General features: G+C 34.6%; 3 protein-coding genes across 5 annotated transcripts; all 3 read right to left on the bottom strand.

The window, feature by feature from the left end:
* Window positions 1–403: 403 nt before the first annotated feature.
* On the bottom strand, window positions 404–2,277 carry LOC135847463 (mitochondrial proton/calcium exchanger protein-like). The gene is made up of 7 exons (XM_065366999.1): window positions 2,149–2,277; window positions 1,860–2,069; window positions 1,559–1,777; window positions 1,380–1,484; window positions 1,145–1,294; window positions 952–1,071; window positions 404–861 (listed from the first exon to the last, which is right to left on the bottom strand). The coding sequence occupies exons 1-7, from the start codon at window positions 2,236–2,238 to the stop codon at window positions 592–594; spliced, it is 1,164 nt and encodes a 387-aa protein (XP_065223071.1). The 5' UTR covers window positions 2,239–2,277; the 3' UTR covers window positions 404–591.
* An 834-nt stretch (window positions 2,278–3,111) lies between these two features.
* LOC135847109 (DNA topoisomerase 2-like) lies at window positions 3,112–11,467 on the bottom strand. Its single transcript, XM_065366523.1, has 27 exons — window positions 11,290–11,467; window positions 10,871–11,034; window positions 10,618–10,798; window positions 10,146–10,389; window positions 9,857–10,066; window positions 9,604–9,780; window positions 9,288–9,524; window positions 9,118–9,220; window positions 8,846–9,036; window positions 8,639–8,770; window positions 8,336–8,561; window positions 8,152–8,261; window positions 7,848–8,078; window positions 7,517–7,764; window positions 7,212–7,443; window positions 6,896–7,134; window positions 6,667–6,802; window positions 6,405–6,562; window positions 6,187–6,328; window positions 5,507–5,743; window positions 5,207–5,422; window positions 4,858–4,969; window positions 4,620–4,787; window positions 4,414–4,540; window positions 3,832–4,346; window positions 3,588–3,743; window positions 3,112–3,507 (listed from the first exon to the last, which is right to left on the bottom strand). Exons 2-27 carry the CDS (start codon window positions 11,025–11,027, stop codon window positions 3,428–3,430), a joined length of 4,965 nt encoding a protein of 1,654 aa, XP_065222595.1. The 5' UTR covers window positions 11,028–11,034; window positions 11,290–11,467; the 3' UTR covers window positions 3,112–3,427.
* Window positions 11,468–12,251: 784 nt separating this feature from the next.
* LOC135847112 (homeobox protein OTX1-like) lies at window positions 12,252–19,131 on the bottom strand. Of its 3 annotated transcripts, XM_065366530.1 has the most exons (4): window positions 18,696–19,127; window positions 18,169–18,242; window positions 13,522–13,743; window positions 12,252–13,170 (listed from the first exon to the last, which is right to left on the bottom strand). In XM_065366530.1, the coding sequence occupies exons 1-4, from the start codon at window positions 18,707–18,709 to the stop codon at window positions 12,905–12,907; spliced, it is 576 nt and encodes a 191-aa protein (XP_065222602.1). In that variant the 5' UTR covers window positions 18,710–19,127; the 3' UTR covers window positions 12,252–12,904. The 3 variants fall into 3 exon arrangements, with proteins under 3 accessions (XP_065222602.1, XP_065222600.1, XP_065222601.1); XM_065366528.1 differs by having other exon boundaries at window positions 12,252–13,743; window positions 18,696–19,131; XM_065366529.1 differs by lacking the exon at window positions 18,696–19,127 and adding an exon at window positions 18,573–18,694 and having other exon boundaries at window positions 12,252–13,743.
* Window positions 19,132–19,779: the final 648 nt, after the last annotated feature.

A 19,779-nucleotide genomic window follows, 5' to 3' on the forward strand; every position in this document is an offset into this window, starting at 1 on the left:
AAATTTGTTCGAACAGTGAGATTTTTTCAAACAAAAAAAGCTTGTGATGAAGCTTTGACGATTGAGAAAGTAATGGAAAACAAGTCCACTGCCGAATTGATCAAAGAAATCAACGAAACCACTCCACCTAGAGCCTAAAAAATGGCTGTTCAATTTTTAAAAATCGCATTTCGATTTCATTTAAAATATAATAAAAGCTGGCTAAAAAGTTGTTAAATGTAATGAATGAAAGATATAAAAATTTTACATTATGCTAAAAAATTCCCATGGAACGTCTCCACGCTCAAGAAACAAAACCTCAAAATATTTCAAAAATTGAAACTTAAAAAAATTCAGCGAATCTATACAGCGATATACATAAGTATTACAGGATGGAAAATCAAAATCAAGGATTCCGATAAAACACAGGATAACAATAATTTTATTCGACGATAAAAAATATTAAAAATTGATCACAGAATACGCAAAACAAAATGAAATTGCAATGTACTAGAAAAAGGAACATATTATTCAAAACCGAGTACATGGGAAAAATTAGAACCAAAACAATTAGCAAAGTATGATTACTGATCAGTGTACATTTGTACAACACTATTTCTTCGATATCTTCTTAGGTAATTTAAATAGGTACAAAGGAACCATTATAAAAGATGTCGAATTCGCGTCCACCGAGGGCTGCTCACCATTGACACGTTCAGCGTGCACGAAATCTATCACGGATCGCAGAAGAATAGGAATTTCATTCCTCCAATGAGAATTTCTGCTCGCATACGCGTGCCAGAGGCCGTAGTCAGAAATGATTCTCTGAATTATCTCCCATAACACGAAGAAAGGGTACGTTTCGAACGCCTTCCCTAAATCCTAAACAGTTGAAATTCAATTTTACAGATTAATAATGTCAAGCAACAAAAAACCCTACCTAACAAAAATACTTATATACAAAATACCAACATGTTTTTTGGCTTCTACGTCTTTAAGAACTAGACGCAATCTTTCCGCAAACGACCGAAAATGTTCTTTCTGCTCTTCCACAGCATATTTCAATGAATTTAAATCGTTTCTTGATACGGCCTAAAATGAAATACAACGAACAAGACATTACTATAACGAATACTTGTAAATCTTATGCCAAAAATAACATTACCTTTTTTTTGATCTGATTTTGCAGGATTTGTAAGTAAAATACTACATCGTCAAAATTCAACGGAATACCACCAGATTTTTCCATAAACTCAGTTGCAATTTTACACAGTTCTTCGGCTTCGCTCAGTAATTTCAATTGCGAGAGCTTTTCCTGAAAATACGATTATATTATAATTATTATGTAATTCAATCAACTCTTTGTAAAGAATAAATCGAATTTCAAATTTCAAAATTACTTGTTTTTGTTCATGTTTGGTCGAACAATCGGTACTACTCCGGACTTTAGAAGAGATACATTCCGAATCTTCGTAAATACCTATTTCTTTACCAGGTAGTATAATCTGTAAAAGAACATTAGTTATAAAATAATTCGTAAATTGAAATTTCAACAACTGTTACAATTTTTTGAACGTACTTTTGCTGGTAATCCACAACTACTTCTAGTAATTAGAAAAGGTGATAATAGAAGCATCGATGGCGGAGTATACTCATGCAAGCTTATCTTGGTCCACTCTTTCAAAAAATATCGGTCGGTTTGCACTTGAGAATTCCAAACTGCGATGCCACGTTGTTTGCATGATTCTAATAACTGGTTTTTTCCAATCATGTTTTTCTCAAGATTTTTCGCCAGAATCTGCAAAAAAATAAAAATAAGTCATCGACGTTTTTCAAATGAGAGTAATAAAACATCATCCATAATTAATGTAGGTACTTACAGAATCTTCACTGGTGAGATCTAGCATTCTAAGAAGAATTTTCAATATCAGGATACTTTTACTATCAAAATGGGATTGTGAAATACCATATAAGTCGGCCAAATTCTCCAATAGATCGTGTGGAAATTTTCTGATGGTTATCTCATTTTCAAATAAATCAGAAAATTGTAACAATTCCATACTGGTGCATGAAATTTTATCACACGTGGTCTGCAACAAGTAAATCAAATCCATCGAATAAAAAGAGGAAAATCTAAATACGAGTATGATTCAATTATACTCTACTTACATCTTCCAAAAAATTACAGAAACTGGCTGCTTTTAAAGGATTATCTTTTTCTATTTTCTTCGCAGAGCTACGTAAAAACTCAATCGCCATCGAGCGTGCATTCAACCATGTTAAGGTGTTACCTTTCAGCTCATCCTATCCAAACAAAATTATGATGATAGAAATTTGTTCTACAGTATTTTAAGGAAAAATGAAAGTCCTGTAAAACTTACGCTGGATTTTGAGCACGAAAATCTTCTGATACCGAATCTCACGAATAAAATTCGAGCATTGTTTGTATAATTACTGCTGTGAAACAAACCTGAAATTTATAACATGATCAGAGAAAATTCATCAAAAAACTCATAAGGAAGGAGCAAATGAAATTATTTTTACATCACTTACATTGTCTCGCCAAACTTAGCATCTTGATAAATCACAACGTGAATATTCTGAGCTTATTCAACGTGCATCTGGTAACTTTTGCTCAGATACAGTTAGTACGACTGTTCGACAATAATAATTCTACTTATCCTTAATTTTCAAAAATTAATTTTCTATTTTACATTTTCTTTCTCTTATCACTGATCTTCCAGGGAACGAATGATAACTCATGACTCATCTGTTCGTAACGAAATCAAATAGGTAGGTACTAGGTACCTACCAATGATGGTTTTAGAATTCTCATTCTCTTAGAAAGAAAGTTTAAAAGCTCAGTTAGCTCACTCATTTCATTTTTCTCGTTTTTTAAAATTTTCGAAACTTTTACGTCATTAAGATCTGTGTCATGACTCATGAGTAATGACTTTTCGATTACGTAGTTTACTAATCATGATTCGTTGAAATCCGTAGCTCGAATCATTCCTCCGGAAACGAAAAAAACCAAATTCGAACAGGGATTCTTTTGAACATAAAAAGCTTACGATGAAGCTTTGACGAAAAATTAATCACCCCAACAATATATACGTTGAAATAAAACCATCGTTTAAAAAAAAAAAATAAAATAAATTTTATTATAATAAAACACGAATTACATGCAGACACTGGATACATCATACAACTCAACTCATTCGATGAAACACTCAAACAAAATTTCTCTAAAATACTAAAAACATACAAAAACTTAAAAATGATAATTACAATTACGCTTAAAATGTAATGCATTTAAATAAAACCTATAATAGTAGTAAATTAAATAAAATCAAGCTGATAAAAAAGATCCGCTATTCACGAATATACTACATAAAATAAGCAGAACTGCTGAAATCTCGAAACTTTCTTCCGATATGATAGGAATAATCTAGAAATCGCTACCGTCCGATGATTCGACATATTTTGCTTTTTTCGTTTGTCTCTTTTTTGGAGGGGCTTTAGCTGCGGCTGTAACAAAAAAATGATACCAATTAAACCCTGTCGTTCGGTTTCTAACGTATACTACGATTTAGTCCACATCAACTTACCCTTTTTCTTCGTTTCCGGTTGATAATCATCGTCCGAATCATACGATTGGATCGATGGTTCGAAACTGTATTCGTTTTTCTTCTTTTCGGCGGGTGCGGCTTTCTTGGATGGTCCGGCCAATAACATGTCGAATTTATCGTCGGTTGTTAAATTAGCTGTAAAACGACAGTAAATAATCAAGCAATGAGATAAACCCTGCGTCACAGTCACAATGCATTGAAAATAATCATCGAGTTTCGTTACCGTCTTCTTGGGGCTGATTTTTCAAGAAATCATCGTCGGAATCGGACGAATGAGATTTCTTCCGTTTCAAGATGTCTTTGATTTCCTCGTCCGATGAATGATCGGCGGCTGGTTTCTTCTTCGCAGCCGGTTTCGATTTAGTTACGGCGAGTTTTTTCGGTTCTTTAGGTTGTTTCGGGGCTGCTGCTGCTTTCTTTTTCGGCGCAGCTTTGGCTGTTTCCTTTTTAGTTTTTTTCTTCTTAGAACCGATGTCGAAGTCGCTATCGTCTTCGCTTTCCGGCGCGCTAGGTTCGTCGAATAAGTCACCGTCCTCTGAATCGGACGCGGCGTACTTGGGTTTCTTCGCTGCGGGTTTTTTAGGCGCTGGCTTTTTCTTCGGCGGCGAATCTTCGTCGGAGAAATCGCTTATTCGGCTTGCAGCTGGTTTTTTCGCGGCCGGTTTCTTCTTGATGGGACTATCGTCGACATCCGAATCGTCTTTTTTCTTTTCCGGTTCTGCAGTGAAGCTCGAATCGCTGTAAAATGAAAATTACAGTTTGTATTTTGTTTTCTAGCTGAATTAAATGCATGTTCGAAACTTACGATTCGTCATCGACAACAGCCGGCGCGTAATCATCGACGACCGCGTTATTCACCACGAGGTCTTCGTTGTCATCGTGATCAGAGAAATCTTCTTCGTTTTCCGAATCGAAGGTGTATTTCTTTGGAGCTGAAAACGCAAAAGCGTTACGATTAACGTACTCGAATAAATTTACGATAACACGAGAATATTTGTTTCAGCATTATACCTGCAGCTCTTCGAGCTGTGGCTCGCTTCGGAGTATCAGGAGTAGTCGCAGATGTTCTGAAATCATCGTCTGATTCACTACCCGAGGACATGTCATCTTCAGAGTCTGAGCCTTTTTTAGACTTTTTCTTGGGCGATTTTTCTTTCGGTTCCTTTTTAGGTCTCTTAGCTGTAAGAGAAAACTTGGAATAAAAATTTGGTTTTCAAAAACTTTTACCTTGAAAATGTCAATTTTTCACCTTTAGTCGCTCCCGGTTCCGATTTAGGTTCAGATTTAACTTTAGAAGCGGAGGATTTTTCGCTTTTTTCGGATTTCTCCTCCGATCCTTCGACATCATCTTTGCCTTTTTTCTGGAAAAATTTCACGATCAAATTAATAACTAGAATTATTATTCAAAATTTACAAAATGGGGGGGGGGGGCTTGTAACACAGTATAGCGAATTACCGACGTATTCAAACGTTCGATAATTTATTACCTGTGATAATTTACTGTGGCAATGCTTCGCAAGATCACGATACACGATGAGTATGAGATCTAAATAACATTGCCGTACTTAAACTATTGAAAAATATGTATTCATACTAACCGGTTTCTTTACTTTATCCTTAACTTGATCGGCTTTTTCGTATTTCTTCAGTAATTCGGCATCGACACGAGGTTTAATACGAATAGCATGAGGTGATGGTAAACTATCCGCAGCAGCGATCACTTTCGCTTTCTTTTTATCTTTAGGACCTTTCATACCTTTCGCTGGTTTACCAGATGCAGCTATTTCGCGTTCTAACTCTTCCACTTCGTCCATCTAATGAAACGAGACATTGCAACAGATTAATTGATATCAGAACGATTGGATAATGTCAATGAAAGAATCGATGACTACACTTACTTTGGCAAGAAGAGCATCTAGATCGTTTACCCAGAGATCCGAAGGTGTTTTCTTCTTCAGCAAATCCAATTCGGTTTGTTTTTCGTCTCGTTTTTTCAACATTTCGTTTTTCTTTTCCAACGTCAACGACCATAGTTTCATACCGAGTAAATAATCGAAATCCTTATTAGGATCTTCTTCGGGCGCATCTTCGTCGGCCGTTTCTTCACCTTCGGTCGGTGGTGGAACTTCTTCTTCCTGGAAAATGAATAAATTCAAAAAGGATTAGATTACTGTAGATCAACTAGTTCGATCAATTTTAGGTGTCATATTTCTTTCTGATATCCAAATGCTGAAATTCAAATAATCTAATACTCACTGAATTCTACGTAAATGCAGCGTGAAAAACAAAATAAAAAAAATAAATCATTTATTTTGAGATGGCAAAGTAAATGAAACAGCAGAGTATAAAAATGGCCAATCTTCCAATCAAAGGAATAACACAACCTTCCCTCTCACCACAGTTGATGAATAGTGATAATTTTTAAAACAGATCTTCCCCCCCCCCAATCCAGAAAATAGCTTGTTTTCATTTCAAATCAAAATGATTCCAAAAATCATCAATTTCCCAAGTTTGAACTCCCTTGTCTACAATTTTACAGCGATTCGATTACCCCAGAACAATCAGTTCAAATACTAACCAAAGCAGCTTCACGATCAACACGTATTTTCCAGGTGCGAACTGGATCGCCGGGATATCCTCGTCTCACAAGTTCGGCTATCATTTCTTTCTTCTTACGATTTTCGATTCTCAAATCGCCATCGCACTTTTCCAAGATGAACCTGTCACCAAAAAAATAATCGATTATTCATCCATCAATCTTGAAACTTGACTGAAAAAATCCAAGTGATAAGTTACCTCGCCTGATTCGTTAATTTGGCGGCTTCAGCTTCCAACATACCCTCCAAGTACGATTTTCGTTTGACGTAAAACTCGAGACGAACCTCGAAAAATTCTCTCAAGATTTGAGTAGCCGAATCGTACCTCCTTAGTACACCGTACCGATCGAATGCACACTAAAAATTGAAAGAAAAAAAAACACAGACATTGAGAATCGTTTAAAAAATACGACTTTTGACAGAAGAGAACGAAAGTAAACCTCCGAATAAATTCATCTTACCATCGACGTAGTGGTCATGGTGTTTTGCAATTTGAAAATCTTATGTAATCCATCTAATTCGGCTTTCTTTAATTTTTCTTTCGTTAAAAATACTTGGAATTTTACGGTTTTATCGGTATTATACTCTTTGTAATTCCTGTACGGTGAAAATCAGAATAAGCACGAATTAACAAACAGATTGGCAGATTTTTCCAAAAGTAAGATCGAAAATCTTTCAATTTCAACTTACGTAATAAACGGCTGAGCTTTCTCAGCTTTGGAGCCCTTATCTCCTTTTTCACCAGCTTTCGACTCAGGATTCAATAACGGTTCCAGAACATTCTCTTTATAAGTCTGAGTCCACGTTCCAACAGGTAATTCAGTGATTTCTATCTTCTCATCGCTTAGGATACCAACTTCGCCGCTGGTGACGAAACGAGTTTCGCCCAATTTCTCGATTTCTCCCAGGAAATTCTTGTACCACGGTTTCTGGAAATATACGAAACAAAATTGTAAAGAACTAAACCCAAGAACGATTTGTTTTACAAAGAAGTGGGAATTAGTACCATTGGAACCGGTTCATCGCCTCGAATCATGCGTTGTAAATTATCAATTATTTCTCTGGGATTATAATTGGCGATTTTGGTCATCCACCCAGTACCGATACCTTCGGCACCATTTACAAGGACCATTGGTATAATCGGCATATACCATTCGGGTTCAATTTTTTGATTATCATCGCGTAAATAGTTCATCAAAGGATCGTCATTAGGGTGGAAAATTAATCTGGTAAGTGGACTGTAAAAAAAAAAATTGGAAAATGTTTACAAATAGTTCAAATTTAATATCAATTTCGTTCAAAAATGCATACCTTAATTTGGTGAAAATATAACGAGGACTGGCAGCATCTTTGCCACCTTGTAATCTCGTACCGAACTGACCGAGGGGCTGCAACAAGTTGATGTTATTGCTGCCGACGTAATTTTGCGCTAAATTTATAATAGTTGACATCAACGATTGTTCACCATGATGGTAAGCTGATAATTCGGCAACCGAACCGGCCAACTGAGCTACTTTCAATTCTTTCGTCAAATTTCTCTTCAAGCACGTAAATAACACCTGAAATACAGAAACATTTCAGAATTAGAATTACTCCAACGTTTCAAGTAACGAAATGAAAATACTGATTATGAACAACGTACCTTTCGTGATCCGGGTTTCAAACCATCCAACGCGCAAGGAATTGATCGTTCATTATCCATGTTGCTGAATAATACCAATTCCTTATTGATGAAGTCCTTGTATGTTACAGCTTTGGTATCTTTTCCATACAAGTATTCTTCTCCGAGTCCGAGTTCTTTACGACGTTTCATTTCTCCCATCCAGTTAGTCAACCAGTCTTTTCTGGCATCGACCATTTTTTTGCTGAATGCCTGCACAAGCATGAAGTGTTATTCATGGAGTCTTCGATTAAATGAGTTTTAAAAATCAATTCAAAAATTGTACCATCGTGATATGCGAATCGTCGTCGTTATCTTTATACAAGAATTTAATTCGATGTCTAGACATGTTCGAAAAATATTCTTTAGCTTCCTCGGACGTCGAGGTACCCAAACCTATAATAACAAAGCATTTAGGATCGATTTTCTCACCTCCAGTAATAATATCGTATAATCGTAAAAATAAAAACCTTTGTAGTATTTGATGGTGAACCTGTTCCAGTTCGGAGTGTTGTTTTTCCATTCGTCGAATTCTGGTATAGAGAAAAAGCTGAGTACCTCTTCGTCATTTCGACCTGTTTTTCTAGTCGCTTTGATAATCGGCGTAATGAATTCTTCCAAGAAATTCATCTTCAATAAACTGGGCCAATTGTGATGGATAAAATTAATAATTAATCCTTTAATATGCGAACCATCCTACAATCGAAACAAACAATCACATTATCATAAACAATACTCCACGTTACGATTCGTTACAATAATCTTTCCAGTACCTGATCCTGATCAGTCATGATCATCAATTTACCGTATCGAAGAGTCTTCATATCGTCTTCGGTTTCGTATTTCTTACGATATTGTAAACCGACAATTTTAACGATATGGTTAATTTCAGCATTATCCATGATCTGAAAAAATGAAGAATTGTGAAGTAAATACTCAACAAGGACAAGTCTAATTCACTACTGGTTAGAAAAGTTTACCTGTTTATGCGAAGCTTCTCGAACATTCAACAATTTACCTCGGAGAGGAAATACACCGTAATAATCTCGACCAATAACACCTAACCCGGATACAGCTAAACTTTTGGCTGAATCTCCCTCGGTTAAGATCAACGTACATTGGCGAGAGTTCTTCGTACCAGCTTCGTTAGCGTCCTCGAGTTTGGGTACACCTGAAATTAACGAAATAGCGATGTTAAAAATGAACTATAAACGAGAAGTAAGTTGATTAGAAGAGCTTGGTGATTTCATACCTTTCAATTTGCTCTGTTTCTTTCCACTCGTTTTTGCGAGTGCAACGTCCTGTTTAAACTTGGCCCATGTTTCTATAGCTTCTCTGATTTTGGACTTGGAAAGCTAAGGATACAAGTGAAATTATTTACGTGTAAGAAATACGAACACAATCATAGCAGAATTTACTCACCTGTGCGTGGAATTTATCGGGCAACTGAAATTTGGAACCGAATTTACTCGATTGTAAGGTCATGTTTTCTTTAGTTTGCGAATCGAATGTTGGGTTCTCGATTAAACAATTCACGAACAACCATAAATGATTTTTCACTTGGAAAGGTTTGATCTGAGTTTTATTTTTTCCTTTGCCGATAGCTTCGAGCATCTTCTTGGTAATTTGGTCTGCAATGAAGTCTACGTGACGACCACCCTATTCGAGTAAAACACAGAATTAATTTAATTGTAATCGATATAAGTGAATTAAATCGACTAGTAGTCTTCTAAATTACCTTAGTGGTAGCGATACTGTTGACGAAAGACATTTGTTGGAATCCTTTCTCCGAAAGCGTGACCGCCACCTCCCATCTAGGATGAGAATTATCGTAATATATTCTCACATCATCATCGCCTCCCTCGTTATCGGGATTATGAACGTATAATTCCACATAATCTTTGAACGCTTTCACCTGAAAATGATGAAAAACAAAATAAAATAAATAATTCACGATAGATGATTTGTTTAAAGTTACAATGATCATTTACCGGAAGTCGTTCTCCATTTAGAAACACTTTTACACCTCGGCTGGAGGCGGCCACATCGTAGGCTCTTCTCGACATCAACGCCACAATATCGTCGTCTAATTTATCCATGTGAAATTTGGATAAATCGGGCGAAAAAGTGATTTTGGTATAATCATCGGAGGAATCTTTAATCGACGGTGTAGTTGTTTTGGACATATTGTTCGTCCACGTCTGTCAAATAAGGATTAGTTTCGTTAATTGACAAATAAACAAATATTGTTCATCATCAGTCACTAGAAAATATGTTTACTTGTTTGAATTTCCTTTTGTATTCTTTGCAGGCGGTTTCTACGATGAATTTCGTACTAAAGATGTTACACAATTTCGCACCGTAACCGTTACGACCACCGGTAACTTTCTTCTCATCGTCGTCATAATTAGAACTGGTCAATAGGTGACCAAATATCATAGTAGGAACGTACATCTTTTCATCTTTATGCTCGACAACAGGAATACCTTTACCATTATTCCAAATGCTGATTTCGTTTGCTTCCCTGTAGATCAAAAGAGGCGTTAATCACACGAAATTCAAACATTAAAGTAAAACTAATGTATTGATGGGCTTGAAGACGGTAATAATATCGTAATACCGTCCCCTAAACATCAACTATTTCATTTAGCAATGCCTCTCAGTAGAACGTCAATGAAGATAACGTTCTTATGTAATAATTGCATATAGTAATATGTACATATGTACTCTACATACGATGATTCGAACTTACTGATCGATAGTAATTTTAATACAATCCATTTTAGAATCACGTTGCTTATTATCGGCAGCGTTGACCAAGATTTCGTCAAAGATTTTATATAAACCGGGCACGAACTTGATGTTTCTAAACTTCATAGTTTTAGTTTCTTTGTCGAAGACCCACATCTGTTCATCCAACAATTCGACAGATCCTACGATAACAAAAACAATGAGATATGCTGACTACGAGAAACGATCTAATCGAGTAGAATATAATCAAATACCGATATATGTATCAGGTCTGAGTAAAATGTGCTCGAGTTGAGACTTCTTCTGATACATTTTTTCAATGAGCCCTTTAGGTTTCTTGTTGGCGGCAGGCGCATCGCCGCCTCCGGCGACAGAATTACCATTCTGCATTGGAGTACTGGTAGCTAACATCTTCACACTGTAAACAAATCGATACAATTCGTAAGATAATTGATATACATCGAGACGTAACACCGATACCGGCGTATTAGCTTAATTTACATCGTTCGACGAAACAAATGCACGTGATTATTGAATAAACGTTAGTAGTAAATTTATATCGGTTCTGCGTGCTTTGGATTGACAATATTTACTTATAACGACGGCATTTTTCCCGCGCAAATGCCCATCTTTAGCGAGTTGTGATTCAAATTCGATAGAATGTTGTACTTACGTATTCTTACTAAATATAACCGATACGAAATTATTCGTATTGAAATCGTTTCAGCGTAACTGGAATAAATAAGCGCATTTTTCACACTACACAAATAGAGCTTTATTTTACGCAATAACCGAAATTTAACCGAAAAAGCGAAATGTATTGTAAAGTAATTTCGTGAAAAAAATTCAACAATGGACGAGACAATACTGATAAACAACGAATTCAAAAATTTCCGTTATGAAGATAAATTTGTTCGGGAATGAAAAATTACCTTTCGAACTTCGTGATTATTATTGAAATGAAGGTATTTAGTGAAATTTTAGAAAATTTCTAGAATTTTTATTATTTTAGAGATTTGAATTTGAATTTTTGTTAATAATTTGACGGTTTTAAATTGATTTCGTTACATTTTACACAGATTTTCAAAGGGTGGGTTCACGTTGTTCGATGAAGTTGGTAACACTGATTATTGAACCTATCGAGTCTGTTAGCGATATTCAAACGAAACGTTATCGCGATTTTATTATTTTTTAAATTTTTTATTTATTTTGAATTTTTTGATTTTTTTTTTTGATTTTGTAATTTTGAATAGTTATTTTTGTGAAGGAATTCTCATTTCTGAAAATCAAAATTCTAATGTAAGATAAGTGTGGGCATCATGCAACTTGAACTTGGAAGTTGAAAGCTACATGTTCGGTATTCTTTTTCTTTATCCGTTTGATTATAAAATTTGCGCTATTTTTCTTCTGTCTTCTACTTCTTCTCTTCCTTTCAATTCAACTTCAAGTTCCAAAGTTTTTGAGGCACAGCGAGGAATTTTTACGTTTTTTTTTTTACTCAATTTTTCAAAGATGAATAAAACAAACGTAGATCTCAGAAAAACGCCTAATTTCAGAATTCAGCATAACTAACCCAATAATTAAGAAAATCATTTCCATAATTTAAAAATAGAAAACATTCGGTGAAAAAAAAAATTATGGCACATATTAAATTTATTGCTTTCAAATACAAAACTGCAATGTCTCACCAGTCGTCATTCAATTCAACATGGTTACAAGTACATTATTAAATATTAATTACCTACGTACTAACAAATACATTCATGTTTTTTGTACATCGATTTTCATACAAACATGAAGTAAGTATAGGAATGTCAACATGTCATTCATTCAAAAAATTACGATATCAAGTAGGTAAGGATAAAATTAAACAACTTGGGGCTTTCTGTGTTTAAAAATCTAAAATCAGCAGTAATTTTAGGTCATCGAGTATAAATATAAAATGTATAAACATAAAGTTAGGAATCTACGCTAAATTTTTTTCATCTAATTATCCACTATGAACATGGCATTAAAAATTTTGAATGGAGTAGGCAGTGGTAATAGGTACTCAACTCACACACCGTACATGTATTTTACGAACAAAGATGTACATATAATAGGTATTTCTGATTCTAACAAGTTGTAATAAAATTTTTTAAATCATACGTTAACATATTGTGGCATTATAGTCAAAGAACACGAAAGTTGATGAACGTATGAATCGTATGATCGTATTTCATACATGCACTCGAATAAAGCTAGGTATTTACAAGAGTACGTTATCAACTAATTAGCACATCAAATCATCACGAACGCGAACGTTTCGGTTTCGACGGTGCTGGCGTTGGCATTCTGATATCCAATACACCTTCGCCAGTCTGCTCCGCATTATTCGCATCAATATTGCTTCTAGTTGTCGTCGTCGAACCAGCCGAATTCGAATTCGATCCACTAAATATCTCATCAATCAATAAATCAACATTCTGGGTAGTACTCGAAGCGGCACTCGTAACCTCTGGAATTTTTTCTTTCGGCGGAGCAACGGTGGTGATTTTCGGATCCGGTTTAACCTCTGGAACGAATGGAATTTCAGTACTGCTAGTAAACGAGGGGAAAAATTCACCCTCACCGTGGTGACAGTCAGGGTGATGATGATGAGAGTGATGTGGAGGAGGAGGTGGAGGATGGTGATGGAAATGATGAGAAGATGGAGGTGGAGGGTAATGAGAGTCTGGATGAGGATGATGGTGATAGTCATGCGGTGGTGGTGGAGGGGGTCCAAACTCTGAATGGGGTCGCATATGCGGTGGTCCGAAAAACGCGCCTCCTTGACCTCCTAATGTGCCACTCGAACCACCGATATTTAAGGGTTTCTTATTATCGTTGGTCTCGATGTATTCAGAGTCCGTATTGCAAGGCTTACCAGGTTCTTTGATGGCAGACGAAGACGAAGACGATGACGATGGTTTTTTATTATTATTACTGGTGGTGATGGTCAACGATGCTAGGCCGAAAGGTGCATTTATTACTGTTTTATGGGAACCGTCGGTGGGAGGAGGTGCTTCGGCGTTTTTGGCTGCGGATCCTTTGCCAAGTTTGAGGTCTAAGTTGATGTTTGTAGGGAGCTGCAGACCGCGTTTGTGTACTGTAAAAAATCGAAGAATAATGGTAAATTTTCATGCTCGAGTGTTTAATTTTACGAGTATAAATAATATAAAAAATAAAAAGTTGAAATAGAGCTTTCAATTGGGTAAAATGCGAGGTAATTTACTCCCAGAAATCAGACTTCTTCATTTAAAGACAAAATGATAACTCTTTTTCAAGGAGAATTTCATGAGGAATAATTTATGTTCTTCTAATTTGTGGAAATAAGCTCCTTTCTTCCACCAAATCTATCAGTCAAACTATACATTTCCCTACATGAATCAAATGCCATCAGGTGAAAAAAAATACGAGTTAAACAAGTTGCCTATCTGTCAGATTAAAAGGAAAATGATTACTGAGGGAAAAAAATGTTTTCAATAATCTTTTGTCCCCTTTTTGCTTAATAATAATACCTTATTCGATTATCTATCTAGTTCTGGAACTAACAATTATTGTTTGCAATTGTTGTTTAATGAAGTGAACAAGGGTTTTTACGAAACGAACACTAAACACAATGAATCATCAACTCATTCGTGCCTAATATATTCTCGGACATCTATCATTATGTTAGGTAGAGGTAGGTACCTGCTACTACCTATTCGCTATATTTTCATTCATTTCTGAGGTCAACTGCTCTCTTTCTAACAATTCGCGAAAATAATTCGTTTCAATTGAATTCCTCCGGATGGAAGAAATCTCTTCCGATATTTGTACTACGAAGTGTTTGAAGATTGAAGGCCGTCTATGAGGAGTTTGTAAGTTATATAGCGATAGTTACACTTTAAGGTCAATAAAATTCGCACTTTAGACTGTAATCCATACAATATAACAACGAATACGTATCTAGACCTACCCAACAAGATGTTTAAATACTGTTTCCCTTCCTCTCCTGATGGCTGAGAATAATAGGTACCTATTCACCTAAATTTGAGGCTGTTGTTTGAAAAACCAAAAGGACAGTAATTGGCTTAAAATTTCAATTGAAAAAAAAAACAAATTTTGAACTTTTTGAAGTACATATTTAAAATCCGATTTTTAATTTTTCTAAGTTTACAGGAAAATAATGCAAAAATTTTAAATTATTTAAAAATTGGTTTTAAAATAATTTTTTTTAATTTTGAAACAAATTCCTGTTTTTATTTTCCTGCATTATTTTAGAAACAGATGAACTAGTAATGACTCAAATGAGTCAACCGAAACTAAGGAGTCCAATAATATTGGAAAGGAATAAAAACTCTCTCCTTATTTCAATAGCCCAGTCAAATAGCAGAAAAAAATAGATGAACCCAAACATTATTGCGATCAAAGGTTTTTTTGGTGAATATTGTCTAGGGTGGTATGCTGAACAACATACTAAAAGTCCCCGCCCCCACCCCACGAGCTAACCCCCCTCACAGCGGATCAAAGCCACCCAAAATCAGTTTTTCGTCAAGAACTCCTGAAATATTGAATTTTGAGTAAAATGAGCTCAGTGATAATTTCATCTCCTCTCCAATACCTATGAAATGAGCTATCGACCAACTCCCTAGCCTCAAGGGGGATGGCGCTACGACCCCTCAAAGTGACGTGATTTTAATAATTTTACATTTTATGACTTGGGACTTGTAACCTGTTCTAATACGTAGATAAAGTGAAGTCAAACTTGGGGAATGGGATTCTTTTGGGAGCTAAAGTTAACCTCTGGAGTGGGGAGGGTCAAAGTTGAAAATTACAGAAAGGTCATTTTTTTGGAGGGGCATAACATGACCCTAAATGAATGAAAAGGGTTCAAAATCATACCATCAGACAGTATTCCCATTGTGATCAACGTATCCAAATTTCAGCTTCCTAGGTCATCCCCACTCCTTTTAAGATGGAAAACCCCGCAAATAGGGGCAAAAGAAGGGGATTTTCACCTTAATTCCGCTTTAAATGGGGTGGGGATGACCCAGGAAGCTGAAATTTGGATATGATGATCACAGATAAGGTACTGTCCGATGGTATGATTTTGGACCCTTTTTATCCATTTGGGGTCATGTTATGCCCCTCCAAAAAATTACCTTTCTTTAATTTTCAACTTTGACCCTCTCCACGCCAGAGGTCAACTCTAGCTCCCAAAAGAATCCCATTCCCCAAGTTTGACTTCATTTTATCAATTAGAACAGGTTACAAGTCCCAAGTCATAAAATGTAAAATTATTAAAATCACGTCACTTTGAGGGGTTGTAGCGCCACCCCCCTTGAGGCTAGGGAGTTGGTCGATAGCTCATTTGATAGGTATTAAAGAGGAGATAAAATGATCACTGAGCTCATTTTACTGAAAATTCAATATTTCAGGAGCTCTTGACGAAAAACTGATTTTGGGGGGCTTTGATCCACTGTAGTGGGGGGTTAGCTCGTGAGGTAGGGGCGGGGACTTTTAGTATGTTGTTCAGCATACCACCCTAGCCAATATTCACCAAAAAAACTTTTGATCCCAATTATGTTTGGGTCAAATTGCATTTTGACTGGGCTACAAACGCACTTTTAGAAAGCTCAACTTTCCATAATCAGGCGAAAGAGCAAAGTTTGAAATAAGGAGAAAGTTTATTCTTTTCTAATAAGTATTACTAATGTTAGAATTAGATTTACAAAATAAATAGGTATTTTAAATCCAATTTTTCAGGATTTTGAAAAATGGGAGATGAAAAAAAGGTTGAAATTAGTTTAAAAAGCTTCCTGTGCCAATTTTGAAATTTTGAGATGGTGGTTTTCAAATTTTCAGCAATGAAAACGATGAAACAAGTCCTTATGAGAAAATAGAAGATAAACATTTTTTTTTTAAATTTGAAATTCTAAAAATCTAATTGGGAATTTTTTTGTATATTTGAAAAAAATCTAAATGCAAAAAACAAAATTTAAGCGAGAGAAAATTACAAAAATGATCAATTTCAATAAACGAAGCAGTGAAACAAATTAAGTTTTAAAACGGAAATATTTAAAATTAATTGGTATCAAAATTTTAAAAAAATGAAAACGAATACCAAAAGAATTCAAAAATTTCTGAAAAATGAAAATCAACGATCAACGAAACATGACTGAATTTTAATGCAAATTGTCAAAAATGCACAAAAAAAGTATAAATTAAAAAAAAAAAATCTGAAAAATTTGTCAAAATTCATCAACAAGTTTTTTACACTTTTTCGTGTATTTTTGGCACTTTTTTTTTAGTGATTTATTGCTTTTTTGAATGTTTTTACATTTTAAGGGGTTTTAATGCTTGTTCATGCACTTCAGGTATTTTTCATTTAAATTTTAGCAATTGAAAGTAATTTTTAGTTTTTTTAATTTTTTGTGTTTTTTTTTGGTGTTTTTAGATTATTTTAATATGTTTTGAAAACTTTTTCGTGTACGTTGGAAAAATTACTAAAAATTTTCAAGTTTTGGGTACCTTTCAGCGATTTTGATACATTTTTGAAAATTTTTACATGATTTTAACCCGTTATCTTGACTTACAAAAAAATTGTTGGAACTGTTTGAATCAAAAAGTAAAATGACATCATTTTTCATGAAAAAAGTCCATCAGTCAGTACCTAATTCAGGGTATAAAACGTTTCCTCGATTTTTTTTACCACGATTTGTACTAGTTCTCAATAACGCTCCAATAAAAAAAAAAAAAAAAAAAAAGATCAGAACAAATTTTTTACATTACTCGATAATCTATTCTCCAAAACAGGCAAAATTAATCCATTTTTTTTTTACTTTTTTTTATAGAAAGTGTTGGAATACAACCATAGGTATTTTATTATACTGCAGTAAAATTTTAAAAAATGGGCTCTCTTTTAAAAAAAAAAAAAAAATTATAACTACTTATAGGTAAATTAATTTAGTATGGTTGACGGTTGTTGTTCATTTTTTTTCTTCAATAGGTACCTACGTCTCAATCACAGATATATGTATGTACAAGATGAAGAACCTCTCTACATTGTGTAAGCATTGCATAAGTAAAGTACCTATACACTAATTAGTATAAATACTATAAATGAGCAGATTCAATGACCTATAATCCACAATGTTTCCAACTTGAGATCATTAAACTTGAGCTCTGGGCGATTAATTTTTTTACACGAATATGACAAATAGACACTGAATAAGTCGATTGTTTCAGTAAAATAAACCCATAAAGCTACCGTCATTTTTTTTTTTTTTTTTTTTTTTTTTTTTTATTAATCCTTCTTCCAAAGTGAAATTATTCAATTAAACAAAAAAACCCAAGCAAATACGTACTCGCGTCAACTAAAAAAATTCGTCACAACAATAAAACAACTCGAAATTAAATTTTGGTAAGCAATGGTTAAGTTTATAGTACCACGAACATGTATCTAATTAGACGTAGGTAGGTAGTAAGTACATAGTTTTCTAATTTCCATTAGGTACCCATTAGGCTAGTTGAATAGTAATGTAATTACCTGAAGCGGAATCAACGTTGGAAAACACCATGAAAAATGAGAAGAACAACAAACACGAACAATAATACATCTTGCTATATGAAAATAAAGAAAAAACTTATTTTAACGTGAAATAGATTAATTCGAATCGAACCACACGTGAAATCAAAACAAATCTGTAATAAGTTGATAACTGTATCTATCTGTACTTAAACCAGTTTCAGCAATGACCTGATGATCAGTAGTCATGGTCAGCGTCGTTTATAAGTTCGCGTCCACTGGCACTTTGGGAATTTCACATGAATCTTATCAAAAATCGATTCACGGTGCTATCATCGCTGCTGATCTATACATATGTTAAAAAATCGCAGGTACCCTTGCTTTGTTTTTTATACCCCACCATTACAACTTATTTTTATACTTACCTACCTGGACCTATAGTGAAGCTGTATACTTAGTATTTTGGTGAAACAGATACGGATGCTGGATACGAAGAACCTCTCACAACATAAGTTTACCTAGAAGCTGGATTTTCAAAACATACTTACTTGAAAAAACCCATTTTGGAATTCGTCGAAAATAATTCGCAAATATAAAAACCTGCAGAGATAAACACGACGACGGAAAGCGCAAAGTACACGACGGTTTTTACGTATGTAGGTAATAATGACAAAATGAACAAAATGCTCGAGTTAATTTAAATGCATGAATGAGTCAATAGAATGAACTGATAAGTCAATATCTATAGACTATAATGCGATAAATTAATTTAAAAGTAGGTAACGTTAAATTTAACAACACGAGCTATAGTTCATCTAAAATCTCGAACCAAAACACGAGCAAGGTATTATTCATTATAATCGCATATTGCTAATGATCTATATGAGAAGCATCGTTGCCAGATTGAGATCTATGTATAGATAACCACCAAATAGGTAAACAAAAAATCTTTAAAACCAAAACTAAATTCTTCATCGGAACTGTTCGAGTTCTAATATCAAGTTTTTTTTATAGTTTTTTTTCTGCATAATTTTCTACGTCATTACAAAGTTGATTAGAAAATCTAATTTCTATCGATTGGCTACATTCCAAATTCTGCTCGACTTCTTGTATTATGTATGTTGGTCTAAAAACCACAATTCGAAGCAACGTTCATCCGTCATTACTCGAGCTACAGATTTCTACAGAAAAATTTGAAACGAAAAATTAAAACAGCGAATTTCCATGTCGGAAAATCCACTCTACTCGGCTATAAATGCATAATTAACGAAATTGAAATCAACCATTTTGTTTTACTAGTTCTTTTTTCAATGACCTTGATGCAGAAATACCTACTTAGAGGTATCTGCTGCAAAGAATTACATAGCAAGAGATATTTTGCATAAACGTTCATTTGAGTAAACGATTTAAAGAAGGAAAACATAAATCACAAATTGGTTACCTAATGCAAGTACCTACCTATTCAGCTTCAGTACATTTTTTCTAATCATTTTTTGTTGGTGCTTGCGAGAAAACAACCGAGCATGACTGGTCTTTGATGGTACGACGGTGGTTGTTTCGCTTAAATTGTTAGAGCTGGATCAAAAAACGTGCCAGATTTTGTGGGGAAAATATCTATAATGACGTGGTTTA

Source organism: Planococcus citri, chromosome 5, assembly GCF_950023065.1.
Source record: "Planococcus citri chromosome 5, ihPlaCitr1.1, whole genome shotgun sequence".
NCBI lineage: Eukaryota > Metazoa > Arthropoda > Insecta > Hemiptera > Pseudococcidae > Planococcus > Planococcus citri.